The sequence below is a fragment of the Colletes gigas genome, unplaced genomic scaffold, assembly GCF_013123115.1.
Source record: "Colletes gigas isolate AHSC1104 unplaced genomic scaffold, ASM1312311v1 Colletes_gigas_Sc00023, whole genome shotgun sequence".
NCBI classification, from domain to species: Eukaryota; Metazoa; Arthropoda; class Insecta; order Hymenoptera; family Colletidae; genus Colletes; species Colletes gigas.
The window spans coordinates 306,461-324,186 of NW_025106652.1; the positions used below are offsets into that span (position 1 = coordinate 306,461).

Here is a 17,726-nt window from a genome sequence, read left to right on the forward strand (position 1 = left end):
TTCCAGTCTTTAGCACAAATTTCAAAATTGTTTCTTTACGCTTAGAACATTTGTTTCAACAGCAAACTGTGAAAATCGTAATTTATTGATCTTAATGCTCCTTTTTTCATTTTTATTTTATTCAGCATCCTGTTACCCGTGTTTCACACTATTCGAATTTTCTATCGAAACGTGTTCGGATTTTCCGATCCATCCCCTCCCCATCCATCGCTGCCCAAAACAATGCTCGCAACCATGAATATCGAGCTTCGCGATTCGAGATTTTTAATACTACGAAGATTTGGATCGTTTCAAGTACGATTCGAAGCTTGCAACTCTCGAAAATCTCAATGGTCTTGATAGAAAAGGGAATGTTAAGGGTCTCGATATAAAGTTTAATATTTTCGGTAATATATAATAGATTGGGCCGAGAAGAAAATCGAAAAAAGCAAAATAGTTTCAAAGCAAGCAATCGTTAACGTTTTCTATAAAAACTCTTAACGCCCCGAAATCTATCAAGATGTATGCTTCGAATCATATTCGAATCGATACGAATTTTTCGCTATTGTAAATTTGAACCGATTCGAAATGCTCGGAATCCCGGTCGCCACTTACCGTTCGATCGTGGATTTTTCGTAAAGGAAATTTGGTTGCACGACGATCGGTAGCTGCGATACCGCGTAGCTGTTTCGATCGCGAGATATCTCGAGTATAGTGTAACACCCCCGCTGGTGGAAGGCGGCTAGTACTCCCTCTGCCGCCGCGACGTTGTCGTCAACAGGCACTGACGTTCCGATGCACACGTGCCGTGTGCAAACCCCTGGGCTATGACTAGGACGGACACGACGCGAGAACAGCCATTCGAATCCAGTATTAGTGCGGTGTAGAAGTGCTTCAACGGTGTTTTTAATCCGACGCCTGCCTCCTACCCGAGTTTTCCATTCTTTCGTGGCTTCGACCGATATCGGTGGTGAGTACCAGCAGACACAGTGTGCGATAACGAAGGATTCGATCGGTTCACGCGACCACGGGCCCAGCCAGATCAGATTTTCGGGGACGTTCGCTATTGCTCGGTGGCCTCAGGCGGCCGTACAAAGGTTCGATATGAGGAGGAACCCAAGCATTCGAAAGTTATAACGATTTATGCTTTAGGATTCGATCCTCTTGGACCGTCGTATCTTGTGATCGTTGCTTCCCTGGTGACTCGGAGCGTTCGGTACATTCTTAGTAATTCGAGACGAGGAAATGTTGAACGCGTTTCGCGGGAAGGCGTTAGTTTTCAAAAGATTTTGTTGTCGGGATCGGAGACGGAGGAATTTTCATTTGGCCGGGCGCGTCTCGGATGGCAGAGTTACACGTCGCATAAAGTCAAAACGCCGCCGGGCAACGTCCCGATTTGCGAGGCTCGATGCAATTTCAGATGGACCAGATTTAGTAGACGCGAGATATCGCGAACGAAGATATTTAAAATATTGGATCCTCGTTCGAATTCCAAAGACGCGAACGAGCGAAACTCGATCGCTCCGCTCTGCGTCGTTATTTTCCGCTAACGAAATCACCGGATTCACTGAAATAAATTTATTATAAATTGAAAAATTACATGTTGCGCGACAGTTAATTGGCAACGGACCCGGTTGTCTGTCAGATTCCGGAAGACTGATGGTTATCAAATATTTCTATCGCAACTGTTTCTCGATGGCAGGAAGGAAGCTTGAAAACATTTCAATATTTGATCGGTTCCATCGACTTCTTTCGCACGCGACGGCAGATGACGAGAAAAACATTTCGGTTGAGTTAAATAATTAAATGAAAAGTACAAGGGGGGTGGAACAGACGGCGAAAAGGACCCGAGGATGTTCACGTTTCGAAGGTAGGGGTAATGGCGATCGCTTTGTGGAGAATCTAGCACCTTCCCTAATACGGCCTCGCGGGCCGGCTTACGTCTGCACAGATATAGAATCCTCCGTCTCTCTTGCTACTCCCTCGTGGGGTCTCTAGCATCTCTACTAATGCCGTCATTACTATACTTGCAACTATAGATCGTTCCAAAAGTCATGAGACTCAAATCTCAGCTTTCCTTCGACATCGAAACATCAGCTTCGACAGGTGTACCTTTACAATGCGACCTTTATTTTTTTTTCTCAATAATTCGTGAACCATATTTTTTTGGAGATAATATATCTCCTCGAATTTAATTTTCAAACGTCTTATGGACTAGAAGCTCTTAGGTCGTTGTTATTATTTGTATAAATTTTCACTTTTCCCCAGCATTTGATGAAATAATTCCCAGAGTACCTCGAATCGCATTGGTGTTATAATTTTTGGTCGAACTTTTAATTCCGTTCGATATTTGATGGAACCATTTTGGGTTTAGAGTTCCTTTCGCGATCGGAGCATGGGAATTTTAATAATCGTTTGGTTTTCACAATTTTTCGTTGAAAAAATTTGTGCAATCCCTACCTAGTTTTTCATGGAATTAATTCGACTCGATATCCGTGGCTTGAATTCTCGCTGTACCATTCATCGACGCAAGATATTTCAAAAGCCATGGCTGGTTAAACATCTCGTCTTTTCTGACATTTATAGAGACAAATTTAACTTTAGGATCTATAGTTTTCGGAATACTTGATGTCGGTTCTATCATTATCACGGCTAATATTAACAATCCTCCTTCGCGATAATTATTAATGAAGCTTTAAAAACATTATGATCCGATCTCAGTCTTCACATATGAGTCAAGAGTTTTCGTGATTTCATTACCATCCTAATATCATTCACGTTTCCGGAATTGTCTACTATTAATGGGGCACTTCCGAATTCGAGTAGCGGTATAAATTACAAAGGAACTATTAATAGAATAATTATCATTCTACCAATTAATAATTCTATTCTTTCGAAGTGTTTATGACCGAATACACGTTGGGGTTCAAACTGGCCACAAAAATAGACTCGTTCACCGGCAGTAGGGCGACGACTGAAATTGTTTACGTTCCTTGAAAACAGCCGAGTTAGGTAATCGAATACTGAATCGCCGGTGTTAATCATTGTTTACAGAATGCTGGAGATTTAAAAATTTTCCTTCGTCCATAAAGTATCGAATACATGCACTAAAATCATGTAAGAATTAATGGATCTAAAAAAAAACAAAATTTGATAAGCCATTTTGCACCGAGTCGATGCAACTGGAAGTCGAACGCATTATTTTTTAAATCATACGAGTGATCGTAATTCGAATTTCCGCGTTTCGACTATGAAATTTTCATAAAAGTTTGGTTCTCCGAACGATTGAGTAAGAGAAACGATGCAATCGAACGTTTCTTTGAAATTTTAATCTAAATATGTGTATAAGTCGAAACGTTCGAGCGTTCGTTGAAGATAGACGGGCGTGAGTAATTCGCTGATCAAAAATTGCAGTGCCGAGAAAATCTTGAATATTTAGACGCGACGCTAGGAAGTTTTCGAGCTTAGTTTTCCCCATTAATCTTCGCGATTCTCGCGAGTCTGTCGGGCACGCAGTTCTGCAAGAGCTGACTGCAAAAATAGTCGCGGTTGTCGACGGTAAGCGCGAAACCACAAATTCTTCGGGTTTTAGTCTGCGGACGGTTAAGTAACCAAACTATTCCAGCACTGGCCTCGTGTATTTTCGACAAACCGGTCGTTCTACCTGTTACGTATTTCCAAATAATTATTTAACACTATTTCTACCTTGATTGTACGTATACCTATATCAACATCCACTTGCATTTAAATACAAATAACTGTGGAAGTAATTATTAAACATGATTAAACTTAGAAAATAATCTTAAATTAAGTAAATCTCTGATGGAAATGGTATCATACGAAATTGCATTGAATTATATAATTGAAAGGATCTAGTGAAATTCAGGAAACGTACTCCAGATAATTAATTAGGAAATAATACACGTGCCCCACGAATTTTCGAGATTATTTTACGCACAAACGACGGCTCGCATCGCATTTTCGTAGGTGATGCTTCAATTAGTTTATTCAGTGCAATTTATTTCAATTTGAACGCAATTTTCGGATAGCAATGCTGCGATAGATCGTCGATTATGGTATTAACGTGCATTTTTCTTTTTTTACAGTATAAACAAAATGCCTTTTAAACCAGTAGAGCACCCCAAGTGTCCCAAATGCGGCAAATCTGTATACGCCGCGGAAGAACGAGTTGCCGGAGGACTCAAATGGCACAAGATGTGCTTCAAATGTGGTAAGTACTCAGAAAATCACTATACATCATTTCCAGAGCATCTCGCGCATTTTCACTTGCCGATTCTGTACGAAACCACGACTGTTCTTACAAATCGAGCATAGTTATCTTCGAATTGCAACGGTAAAATTCACTGGCAAAATTTACTTCGAACCAAAAATAATTTTTTCGTTCAGTATTAGCTTAGAAATTTAAATTGATACCTGAGAATTAATGAAGACTCTTCATGGGGCCCTAGAGACTGTCCCCTACGTACCCCTCGATTCTTGTTTTGAAGCCCCGATGGCGTACGGTGATAGAAAGCTGAAATCAAACTTTGAACGTGTAGATTTATAGTTAAGCGACTTCAGACTCCCACGGAATTATACATGGTTAATTAATTGATTAATTAATTTTTTATTTATCGCGTTCTATCGTCGTATTCGTTGGAGGTGCATATTGTGGCCGAGCAAGGGATCCGAGTGTCCCGTTGTGCGAAACACCATCGGGCTTTTTAAATTTAGACGACTCTATAAATAAGTTTTATGCTGGTCCCGGATGGTTTGTCTTGGCCTTAATTAGTTTTGCATGTTGGCCAGAAATCAATTGGAACCACCCAGCGACGAACGAAAGGTGCAACGACCCGCGCGAACTCGCATCCGTTTAACAAAAATTTCGACAACGCGATCTCGCTCGAAATAGGACAACCTCTTTCCCCTCCCACCTCAAATCCAGTTGAATATTCATCTCGAGTTTTGAAGGATCGTCCGGAATAAGCGGCGCGTGAAATTCTGGCGATTATTATCGGTTATTCGGTTATACTTTCGAATACTTGTCAGTCTTCGTTGTTCCAAGTCAGTGGCTTGAATAAACAATGATCGCGGTTACTATTCGCAGCGTTGTTCAATCCGTGATACAATTAGAGCGCATAATTGAATAGTTGATTTGTGTTAATTGAGAAGAGTAAGCGAGCCTGCATTTAGAGTCTTCGATTTTAATTTTTTTTTTTTCTGAAATAATCACGTTCCACGTGTCGAATTCGATGAGAGCTTCTTTAATATTCCTGTGCGGTTTTTCCAAGGAACTATTTAACAAGGTTCGCGCGATCGAACAGCTGATTTTCCTTAATTGGGAATAATAAGTGAACCTACATTTAGAATCTATGGTTTTTCGTGGTTAGACTCGAGGAATGAACGTAGAAGATATAGTCTTCCAATGTTACGAGACTTGGAATAGATTTCCATAATCAAATTTATATTTAATTTAGTGGTAAAAAAGAATGACTTGGAAACAGAGATATTTCGATATTATTCATTCCTGTTTCTAGTAACTTAAATCTGACCATTTAAATCTGAAACGCCCTGTATATGTATAAACTAATTTTTTTTATAAGTTTCCAATATTTTCAACGATGCGTAAAATAAATGTGTGAAACTTGCGTTAAGTTTCGATTTAAGATGACGCTAGACACCCATAAAGTCCTTCGCGGAACGGAATATTAAAAAGAGAAAAATGGAAAAGATTTCTCTGAAAGAACTCGATGGCCGTTCATTATCGTTGTCGATTACGAAGAGGCTGTAGCCAAAAGACGGTGTGTCTATGCTTTCAGGTCTCTGCGGCAAACTGCTCGACTCGACAAACTGCAGCGAGCACGAGGGCGAGCTTTTTTGCAAAGTATGCCACGGTCGCAAGTTCGGTCCTAAAGGATACGGCTTCGGTGGAGGCGCTGGTTGTCTGTCCATGGATCAGGGCGAACATTTGAAGAGTAGCGAGTGAGTGCACCTGCCGTCGTCCAACCTCCCTCCACTTTTACCACCTGTCCCAATTCCCTGAACCAAAAACCAAAGAAAAAGAAAAAAAAAAGCAACAATGTAATCTCTCCGAGTCGTTTGTAATCACCTTTCCCATGAAAACCATTCGCGCCGTTAACCAAAACAAATAGAAACACGTACCATCGACCGACCAACCGATCGACCGTCGAACCAGCCTAATGACAGCATGATCCTCTTCTTGGTACGATAAACCGTATCTGGAAGAATCGAATTGGAAGAAGCGGCAGCCCACTCAGAACCCAAGGACCGAGAGCATGCGTCTGCGTATATGTGTACACGGCATCGCGACTGTGCAAACCGCGTTCCTTCTCCACACCACCAACCCCGGTCCCCTTTATCACCAGTATCCTGAGAAACGAGACACCCCCGTCGAACCAGATTTCTTTTTTTTTAATTTGTTCGTTTTTGTACATTGTTCGTGAAATTCTTTGTAACCCTACTAGACTGTAACTGTTTGTGCCCGCCACCAGTGGGCCAGCATTTCGTTTTCGACTCCATCCACGACCCATATTATTTTCTTGTTCGTTTACGTCTTTTTATGTCTTTTATATCCGTACGTCCGCCCCTCTCCGCCCTACCTCTTGCCGCCCCATTGTTCCTCCGTAATCCTCTCTCGTCGTCCATCGGCACCGACAGCGATGATGGTGATGATGGTGATGGTGATGATAATAATATATGACGACGACGACGACGACGTATATAATAATTATAATTAACTGTGTTTTAATCTAGCCGACTATCTTTTGTTCACGTTTAACTTCCCATTCTTTGTTCTTCTTTCTTTTTTTGTCACTCACTTCTGTCTCTTTTCCGTGTGGCGGCCGGTCCGGAAGGACGGCTGTTTATATACATATATTATATATATACATGTATATATATGTATATATATATGTATGTATATACACACTCTTTCTCGTTTCTTTTATGCGAATACTACTACATTACGCTAGTTTATAGAATCATTTGTACCATCTGTAATAAGTGCCATTAAAAGACGAAAAAAGGGAATGAAAAAAAAACAGAAGAATCTGGTGTTCTTCATTGACAACATCGGCGTTTTTTATCCAGAATAAGAAAAAAAAACAAACAAATAATATGAGACGCATACGGTCGGACAAAAATGTTCTTGCTATCGGACTGCTTTCGTTACAATTTTCTTTATTAATTTTTTTGTTGGTTTCTTGCTCGTACAACGAAATTACTTGTGGTACAGATGAAAGGCTCTCTATTATATCTAATCTAATATCTATCTATCTATCACGCGAGCCGATTCTCGGACGACTCGGTACGTCAAAAACATTTTTGACCCGCTGTACATGCACACAACACCTGCTTAGAATATACATAATATATAGATCACGAAAAAGAGAACGTGCTCAGAAATATTCCTTGGCCTGGCGTCGACGGATAAAATGGAGAAAACCAGCCGCACGCGCACGATTCACGGACTGAAAACACGAAACGGTCCGTGACACGCCCAGGCTCCCCCTGCCACCCCCCTTGTTAACGTTACGTCCCTGTGAACGATACACTCACGCACCCAGTCTCCCAACTACCCCCCGAACCCCGTTGTAAGAAAGAAACGAAAGAAAGTACACGAAAGTGGAAAAACAAAGAAAAACACCCTACTACCCCCGCCAGCCCCGCCGAGTGCGAGCCAACCAGACGCCCATTGAACAATATATGTCGCTTTATCACGAGCCTACACGCAACCTCGTGATAAAGGGAAATACCGAGTAACCAAAAAATACGAAAGAAATGGTGAGCACCGAGTAAAATTCCGCCTCTCTCTCTCTCTCTATCTCTATCTCTCTATCTCTTTATTTCACACTTTATTCTTTATTTCATTCTCTCTGCCTTGATCTTTTTGTCACAATCTCTCCGCGTGATGAACGAGAAACAAGCTTATTTATTTTTCTTTATTATTTTTTTTGTCTCTTCATTTTCTTTTCCTTTTTTTTTTTGTACTATTTTTGCCTATTTCTGTCACTCTCTCTACGATTTATCGAATCCGCACACCTGCACGGCCTATCGTACCTTTTTTCGAACACATAACCCTGTAACCTTGCTAACACATTAACTCTGTGGGTGCTTCTTTTAGACGCGCGCACACGCTTTGCTTACAGCCATCACGCACGGCCGTAGAGATAAATACATAGACGAGCTTCAAAGCGACGCGCCTTTTGATCACTTCTAAATCACACCTTAACGATTCTCTATCTTTCTTTTTATCCGCCCTCGGACCGTACGGACCGACTTTCTTTTCTTTCTCGTTTTTCTTGCCCACGTTTCACCCCCGTCCACGTATCCCAGGTCCACCGCACACTCTCTGTCCTCACATTTAATTTATTTTTTCTTCATACTTCCGCGTAAAGTGTATTATTTATTTATTGTGAACACACGATCCGCTTCTTGGCTCTCCTCTCGGGGCTCGGCGGAAGCCACTCGCGTGGTTGCAAAGGGGAAAAGGGATACTAACCGACTGCTAACATGTGCCTAACACTCTAACCACGAAGTTGTTATTCTGTGACGGGTTTCTTGGTAATCCTTTTGTACCTTGTGTTGCCGAACCTGGAGTAGCGGAGGGTGCCGGGAGCCTCGGATTCGTTTAACGCGTTCCTCTCGTTCCGGACGAGCAAGGTCGCCTTTGCATTTTCGATCCGTCGAACGAATTCCACGCTCCTACGCATCGCTTTCAATGCTCTTCCCCTCTTCTTTTTTTTTGTGGTGGTGTTTTTTTGTACTATTTGCTTCTCCCTGGTGGTTTCCAACCCTCTGGTGTCCAACGCCCCCGATTAACCGATCACCTCGGTTCGATCCTAACAGACTCGAAACCACTCTAGTTCCTACGATTTCTTAAATCAATCTCATCCGGTTCTGCCATTAAGTTCTGTTACGAGTATTCTGCGTAAATAAACGAAAAATATCGTCTTGAAGCGTTTTATTTTTATTGGTTCGATTAATATCCCAAGAATTTATTATTGTTTCAAATTGCCGTTTTTCGCAGTGACGCAAAACGCATCAGACTATTCTTGCTTCTGCGAGAGGCAGTTTATATTCTCCGATTCTATCCACAGTTTATAGTCGTTTTTGGATTCGAATCAGTTCTACCGGAAAACCAGTGAGTGTTTCGTGGGAGAAAGACGATAAAACCGAGGCCAATTTACTAAAAAAGATGCGCAGCAAGAAGTAAGAACCCTGACTATGAGTAACAGTTGCAGGAGAAAAAGTAAAGTATTGTCTGACCAACAGAATCACGTATTCCAAAGCAAACGGGTGAATTTGATGTAGGAAAAGTTTAATTGGGAGTGTCAAGTCTGTTATTGCAACGAACCTACTCGTAACAGAAGTTATTGCAGGAGTGGGTGTATTGGGGAGTGGTCCGTGGAACACGCCAGTTGGGAACCACCCTTGATTTCGAGGAGAGTGAGAATCTGACAACTATAAGGGCCGCATTTTTAGGGAGCTCTCGCGAGGATCGAACGCCGTGTTGGAGCCACGCGCCATCGCGAAAGCGCCCGAAGGAGAGGGATGTCCTCGTTGCGGAGGATACGTCTACGCCGCGGAGCAGATGCTAGCTCGAGGAAGGGTGAGTGTCCCCCGAAACGGTAGCCGTCGACGTGGACCCCTAAACGTTATCCTGGTGCCGCGACTCGTCGAAATTTCAAATAATTTTCCATCATGTCGCGAAATCAACGAGGGCGCGGTTATTTCTGGCAAAGGTGAACGCATATTTTCGCCACGAAACTTACGACGAGGCTGCAAATAGTCCGTGGAGGCGCGTTATTAATTGACGTCGACGATCGGACTTCAAACTCCGCTAAATCTCGATTGCGAGCACGACTAATCTTAATCCTGAGCGCGCTGGACGGAAAGAGTTGACTCACCTTGCCGAGCTTCGGACGGCCGCCAATAAATTCGCGTAAACAAACACCCTATTTTACTTAGCTCTTGAGCTATAGCCGTCTTCGTACTCCAAAAGAAGTTCTCAAAATGCCCGTGTTGTCGTAACGTTTCTCAATCTTTCAAATATTATATTCTGTCGGATTCGTTGGCAGTGTTGCACGCATTGCCGAGGTATTTTAACACTGACATTGAGTGTCGAATAGACAAACGGTCCTCGGTGGTCGTAAAAATAAAAATTCCATGGATTTAGATCTGAGAAACGCGCAGGCCAAGCAATAAGTCTTCCGCGACTTATCCATCTGTTAGGAAATTGTTCATAAACTGTCCGGTTACTGGGCTGAAGTGTGTCACCGCAAATGAATCACGCTCAACGCGCGTCTAATAAAATTTCCTTCAACGAATCATAGAATTGGTACACGAACTGCAGTAATGATTATAATTCGGGGAGAAGTTGTATGAAATTTTTCTCATTGTAGATACACCTTGTAGATCGAAGTATTTGAAATATATCTTGGTTCCATCGTTAGAATGGTTGGATAAATTGGATCCGGTAGCGAAGCGCGAGATCGGTTACAAAATGACGTTGGTTCACGGATTCGAAGATGGCCTCGCGTTATCCGATGCTAAAATTGACCGGACTGACACGTTGCCAGAATCCGCGGACGGTGACGTGCCTCCGTAATCTTATCGCATGACGAAATGTGCGCAATTTCATAACAATGAGGGAAAAAAAATCGCGAGTCGAAGAGAAACCGGAGGATGAGTCAGGTTATCTGTAGCTTGTTGCCATTGGTGGCGGCCCAAAAACTTTTCCTGTCTTTGTCGCGGTTGGCAGACCACCAACTGGCCCCTCTCGCGACGTTCGATGTTGGAAAATAACTTGGAACAAGCAACCCGCCCGTGGATTAAGCTGACGGATGCTAATTGCTCTTCTTAGCCTACTGCCAATCCGATCGAATGCAGCGTTGCCTCGGTCCGTGCATCGATCCGCGTTAGGGATACTTGCAAAGTGGTCGGGGGACGAGTAAAATTTACGGACAAACTATTCCAAATACTATTTTAACTGTTCGGAGGTATTGTGTTTCTTCTTTCGTTGGCTAAAACAAGTTGTGTAACTCAAGAGAACAGAAGCTATATTGTATTTTACGGTTTTCGTGTTGCTTCGATGCCAGACAAATCGCGTCTATTTAAAAAAGGTGACGTTTATTTTATCTCTAAGATGCAAGTAACGTTTGGGATTAAATTTGCTACCGGTAACAGTTCTTCGTAAACATTACACGCTGCGTCACCATTACCTCACAGAGAATTAACTGACCGATTTACAATTGCGCCCCTGTGCTCGAACATTGGTGGAGTATTCTAATGTCTGCGCAGCGAGCCAACTTCTACTAGAATGCAACAACGAGTTCAGTTATTTTCGGAGCGAACAATAGGTCGTCTTCGCTGCTTGGAGTCTACCTTAGATCGAATCTTCCCGAGCGAAGAGATCAAAACGATCGACAAAGATTATCCGGAAACGCTAATTATATTTTAGAAGTAAAATTATACTAACCCTCAGTTACATATAAGTTAAGAACAAAAGTAGTTTATTCTGGCAAATAGAAATATTTATTTCTATTTTTAATTCAGTGTGTTCTTATTTTATATTTCTAACTAGTGCACGACGAGGAGACAACTTATTATCCTAGATTTTGATAAAAATTAATATGAAAATACTTGGATCTAAACACTGAGTACATTTCATAATAAAATGCTCGAGTCGACTATAAAATACAACCAGTGGCTGCTATAAAATGTTTCTATAGCGTAAATAAGGGTTAACGATATTAAGAAACCGGCGAACAATTTGTAAACTCTTGTTTGTTGCTACGTTTACGTAAGATTCGTGGCCGACCGCCAATTGGAGACACCTCAAGAGACACTTTTTCGCGTTGTTCGCGAAATAAATCGGTCACGACTCCCACGCTTGGCGAACGAACCCGGTCTCTTTCAAGTTCAAGCGGGGACTTCGAGGTTTGACGAACCCTGATCGCGGCACCAAGGATCCTCCGACCCCGCCATATCGAATTCGTTCGCCTCGAGAATATTCGCCTGTTATCGGGCACACCATGGTTATTCCTGCTTCTTGTGATTAGGCTTACCATAAGTCATGCTACAAGTGCAAAGTCTGTCAACGGTCTCTGGACTCAACGCTTCATTGCGATGGTCCCGATCGCGAAATATATTGTCGAGGTATCTTTTTGCAATCCAAGACGTTTACTTTTGTCGATTGTACCCCAACTCGTTGTTTCTATTTTTTTTTTATTCAATGCATTTTTATTCGTTTAACAATCCCCCCCTTCCCTCCCTCCGTTTGTCTAAAGTCTTTTTACACACACTGGCGCAAAGTGTTTTGTAAATTGTCGCACAGAATGTTCCATAGGGTTAGTTATATTCGTGAAACTGAAGGGAGCCTCCCTTCGCTCGACGAGTTTCTCAAAGTGTTACCACCTTTATCGAATTACCTGTGTATCGTTATCGTTTCCCATTTATCGTAATCAAAAGTGTTGGTTCTATTACGCGGTTATTCGTTCACTTCGACCCTTTGCACTCAAAGAACTTTCTTTGATACGAGCAACTAGTGACTTTGAAAAATTAAAAGTGTTCTTGTTTCTCGTAAAACATTTATAAATGCTAGTAATTTTAATTTAAATCATTTATTTCGTTAGCTTAATTTGTATTGCCATAAATAGAGCTTGAATCGAGTAACGGCGCCAATGGAGTGCAAAGAATTAAATAACTCTCGTTAAGGGAAAACGTTGAACAAGTTTTTGTAAATTCTTGTATCGAAAGTTTTGTATTGAAAGTTTAGTTACAATGGGAATAACTATGTGTAATAGAACGTAAAATTCGTCTATCCTCTCCAAGAACTTTCAGTGACTAACATTTGTCCCTTTGTGTTCCACGCAGCAATGGCACAAGGAATGTTTTAAATGTGCCAACTGCTCCAAGCGATTAGATTCCGTCAACTGCTGCGAAGGTCCTGATAAGGACATTTATTGCAAAGGTGAGAACGTTGCTCCGATTATGTGAGTGGAAACGCAACGCACTGGACGTTAAAACAAAAACAAATTTATTAGCAAATTCAAGAACTGTGACTATACTTTCTACCGATTTTCTAATGGGTCGAAGTTGAGAAAAATTAAAAAGAAGAAATCCTTATTGAACGATAATAATGCGCATCTAAAAATGTTATTCTAGTAGTATAAAAAAAAACATTAATTAAGATTATGGTACAATTTAATAGAACTCACTTCTTCGAAGGACTATCGTATTCTAAAGTTTCGCTATTAGCGATTTGTTCCTTGAAATGTAAATAGCAAGTGAGTATTTCGTCGGGGTTAAATAATTTTCAGAACTTCGAAAACGAAAACGTTCCCGTGCGTAGCGTCCACTAACAACTACAACCGACCGGATACCTTTAACCGATGTTCTCTGCAGTATGCTACGGAAAGAGATTCGGACCGAAGGGTTATGGCTACGGTCAGGGTGGTGGCGCCCTACAAAGCGACTGCTACGCCAATGGGTGGGTTTTCAGAGCCGAGACTGAGACGGGAACACACGAGAGATATCCCGGCTCGGCTTCTACACTCTCACTATATATGATGCGCTTGTCTGCTTAACAGCTTGCTATCCGAAGAAATTCGGTCCGCGAGGTATTGGCCACGCTGGGGTTATGTGGATCGGGCTGCAGTGCGATATTGAGGACGAGGGGTATGCGCCCCCCCATAGTTATGCTATTCCAGTTTCGCCACTATATGTGTGTGTGTGTCTGTACATGTGCGTGTCAGTCTGTGGCCAGCGGTCTTAAAAAAACTTCGTTTTTCAATTAATTTTACCAAATGGAGTTTCTACCCCTCAAAATTTTGGATACTACTATTAGAGAAACTGTCTTTTTTCTTTAAAATCGAGCTATGGTTACCAAAAAAGAATTATTGAACATTTTTAATCGAATTTCAATGAAATTTAAACTCCTTGCAAAGTCATATTTTCATAAATTAATCTTGTATTGTAGAGTCTAATGTAAAACGAGATCGAGTTAAAGAGATCAGGCCCTCGAGTGAACGAGCGAGTGAACGAACGTTTGCATGTGTCTTTATATACGGATACGTGTACATACATACACATGAATCGACGCCCTAACGCTTTGCGCTATTACTCACCTTCACCCACTTTCGATCATCGGGCCAGTCGATCGTTTCAGAGTGTCGAGTACTATAATTTTAAAGTCGCGTCGCGGAAGGGACTCGTCTCGAAACTTTTCTAACCGGAAGATTGTTTTCTGTGCTCCACTGTTCTATCGACGAATGGCCTGACGCGTGTTTGTCCTAACCACGGGTTACCGACTAAAATTTGCTTCTTTCGAAGCGACGTGGAATAACGTTATTTTGGCCTCAAACTTAAATCCGTGCAATTAAAAGCATGTCTTCGTTTGTCTCCACCGAAGTTGATTATACCGGGCCGAAAATATCCGCTTTCGGTGAAGGAATTATTAAATAAATTCAGCTACGCTCGCGCGCGAAGACATTCATTATTTATGACCAGAATAATCAACTTCAATCGCGAATCCTTTCGTTACGGGAGGTCGTTGCAGAATCAGCGAGATGTTCGTGTTTTTCATCGAGCAACTCCTTCTCGCATTTTAATAGCCAATTAGTATCGATCGACTCCTCGTTTGCATGGAATTTCCTTCTTTTTGAATTTACCGGATACTCGGATATCGAGTCGTGCGATCGAAGACGAACTGAGTTTAGCGATCGACGAGCGTGAAAGCCTTGAAGAAGGCGGTTGAAACGAAAGATTCTCGTCGTTCACGCGACTCGAAGTCCCCAGCGCGTTTCTTCGTTTGAGAAACAAGGAATTGGCCGATGATATCGGGAAATATTTGAATACAGCGATGCTGCGCCTCGTACCACCGTGGTCGACACCGCCGTGATCAAGGCACCGCCTGGCAAGGGTTGTCCGCGTTGCGGAGGCGTTGTCTTTGCAGCTGAACAGGTGCTCGCCAAGGGTCGCGAATGGCACAGGAAGTGCTACAAGTGTCACGACTGCACCAAAACTCTGGACTCCATCATCGCCTGCGACGGGCCCGACAAAGACGTCTATTGCAAGACCTGCTATGGAAAGAAATGGGGACCGCACGGATACGGATTCGCATGCGGATCAGGATTCTTACAGACCGACGGTCTAACGTGAGTCGCTTTCTCCATTAACCCTTCGCGATAAAGTTACTCTTATAACAACCCGATACTCTGAGAATGCTAACGGGATCGTGATACATTCAGGGAGGAAGAAATTTCGGCCAGTCGGCCATTTTACAATCCCGACACGACCTCCATCAAGGCGCCAGCCGGACAGGGTTGCCCTCGTTGCGGTGGCATGGTGTTCGCTGCTGAACAACAACTCGCCAAAGGCACCATGTGGCACAAGAAGTGCTTCAACTGTGCCGAGTGCCACCGACCACTAGACTCGATGCTAGCCTGCGACGGACCCGACAAGGAAATCCACTGCCGATCGTGCTATAGCAAACTCTTCGGACCCAAAGGATTCGGATTCGGACACACACCGACTCTCGTCTCAACGAACGGAGATCAGGCTCCCTCGTAGTAAGTTTCCGTTCCCTATCGAAAATATTCTCCCGATCGCAACGATCGATGCCACGTCTGAGTTTTCACGTTTCTTTCCCCAGCATCGACTCGAAGCCCCAGGTCGGTCAGAAACGGAACGACGGACACGGGTGTGCGCGTTGCGGATATCCGGTGTACGCGGCGGAGCAGATGATTTCGAAGAACCGCCTGTGGCACAAGCGTTGCTTCAGCTGCGGCGCGTGCCATCGTTCGTTAGATTCGACGAATCTGAACGACGCTCCGGACGGAGACATCTACTGTCGCGGTTGTTACAATAGAAATTTCGGGCCGAAGGGCGTGGGCTTTGGCATGGGCGCGGGCACCCTGACGATGGCCTAATCATTTTCGAACAGACCTAACGAGATGCTCGAATATATATATATATAAATATAAATATAAATATAATTATATTCGAGATGTATACGCGCGAATAAATGAACGCAACGCGCGCAATAAGGGACCGAAGAGGACCTTCGCGTTGCGCGCGTAGCTTTGCTCATTTGCGCGTATAGGTATGTATATGTATAGGCGCCTGACTCCACGACTAACTCCGACAAGTGACGAAGAATACGCTGCTCCAAAAAAAGAACAGAAAAAAAAAAGAAAAACAAATGAAAAAGAAGCAAAATTCATTTTTATTTTCGCTAACGACCGACTGCACACCGATTCGATCATAACGAAGACTGTACACACGTTTTATCGTGTCGTTATCGGCCTTTGGGGGTTGCCCCGGCGATCCCTTCGACGACGTAGCGCACGAACGAACCGATCACGATTATCGAACATATATAATATGAACGAACGCAAACTTTTATTACTTTTGTATGGTGAGAATTCCGGCGGAGGAGATGCGTTCGGTTTCCTGTCCAAGCCGGGTCGACTCTGGTCGACGTCTGTCCGTAACTTCCGGTTGAACTGGCGCTCGACGAACGATAATTCGTCCGGAGGAGACAAACAGGAAGGTGGACCGGAGTCGTTGCCTTGTTCCGGAGAGGAAACCGCTAACGTCGCCGGCGACGTAGATCACGAGCATGCGAGCAACATAGTACAAAGGAAAATCCGTATACCTGGACTACAATCAGGAGCAACGATGTGTAATAACGACGACTCGGACGAGTAAAAAATGAACAGATACAAGAACGATTATTTTCAATAAATGTATATTTCGAAAAAAAGAAACGAAAATGTGGATGAAGGAGAACTGTTTTCGTGAAAAGGGTAGCGGCAATATCGTCTCGACGGCACACGACATTCCATTGTCAGATCGAAGACGCGTCGAAGGAAAAGTCATCGTCGAACGGAGCCTCGGAACAGAGCTACGCCCGAAGCATTTACTATAAAAATAGTTATCGAATATCGAGAGGACACGACGAATCACGTTCGTTAGGTATCGATTCGCTCGACGCTAATAAAAAAAAACAAACCCTTAAACCGAAAGACCTCTTGCTCTCGCTTCAGTGTCCAGTTTCAAGGTTTCGTATGCGTCTGTCGGACACGCAGCGTCTCAACGGTACAATTTTTATTCTTAATCTTTAAGTAGCCGCGTGAAGATGCCGTGACACGGATAGTGAACGCACGAGAATAGCGATTAATCATAGTGACTATTGTGTAAAATAAATATTTTTCGATTTATAAGACCAGGCTGTTGAATTCGTTTCCCGACGCGATTACTTAAAGATTAAAGGCGTCGCTTTGTTTCTAACGGTTTTGCTCGGTTTGCGATTCATACCCGACGACGACAGCGATAAGTTTTCCTTCGACATTCGACGAACGGCCGCCATTCGGTGGTTCTCTACTTACGATTACCTTACGGTTTCTTCGTCCTTTCATACATCCAGAGTCGAGTAAATTTTATTCACGAACAGCGAATAAAATTTTTAGACTCGTTCGTAAACTAAATTTTGTCCGTTGGTTCGCTCGTTTGAAACTAATGGATTCTAATTTGCGAATAAATTTAGAAATTAGAAGTGAATGAAAGTTAGTTTACAAGTGAATCTAAAAATTTTTATTCGTTACTAGAGAATAAAATTTGCCCAACTCTGCACACATCATTGTTCGGTTTCGTATCGTCGGTGACACAGACTAACATATCCTAATACGAATGGACCTTAATAAATCTTATACACTAACGTA

At 42.8% G+C, this 17,726-nt stretch overlaps 1 protein-coding gene across 1 annotated transcript; it reads left to right on the forward strand.

Annotated features, from left to right (window-relative positions):
* The first annotated feature begins 794 nt into the window (after positions 1-794).
* LOC122401278 (muscle LIM protein Mlp84B) lies at positions 795-17,228 on the forward strand. The gene is made up of 9 exons (XM_043403327.1): positions 795-949; positions 4,086-4,210; positions 5,799-5,961; positions 9,484-9,610; positions 12,877-12,973; positions 13,408-13,492; positions 14,862-15,158; positions 15,252-15,572; positions 15,656-17,228. The coding sequence occupies exons 2-9, from the start codon at positions 4,096-4,098 to the stop codon at positions 15,930-15,932; spliced, it is 1,482 nt and encodes a 493-aa protein (XP_043259262.1). The 5' UTR covers positions 795-949; positions 4,086-4,095; the 3' UTR covers positions 15,933-17,228.
* Positions 17,229-17,726: the final 498 nt, after the last annotated feature.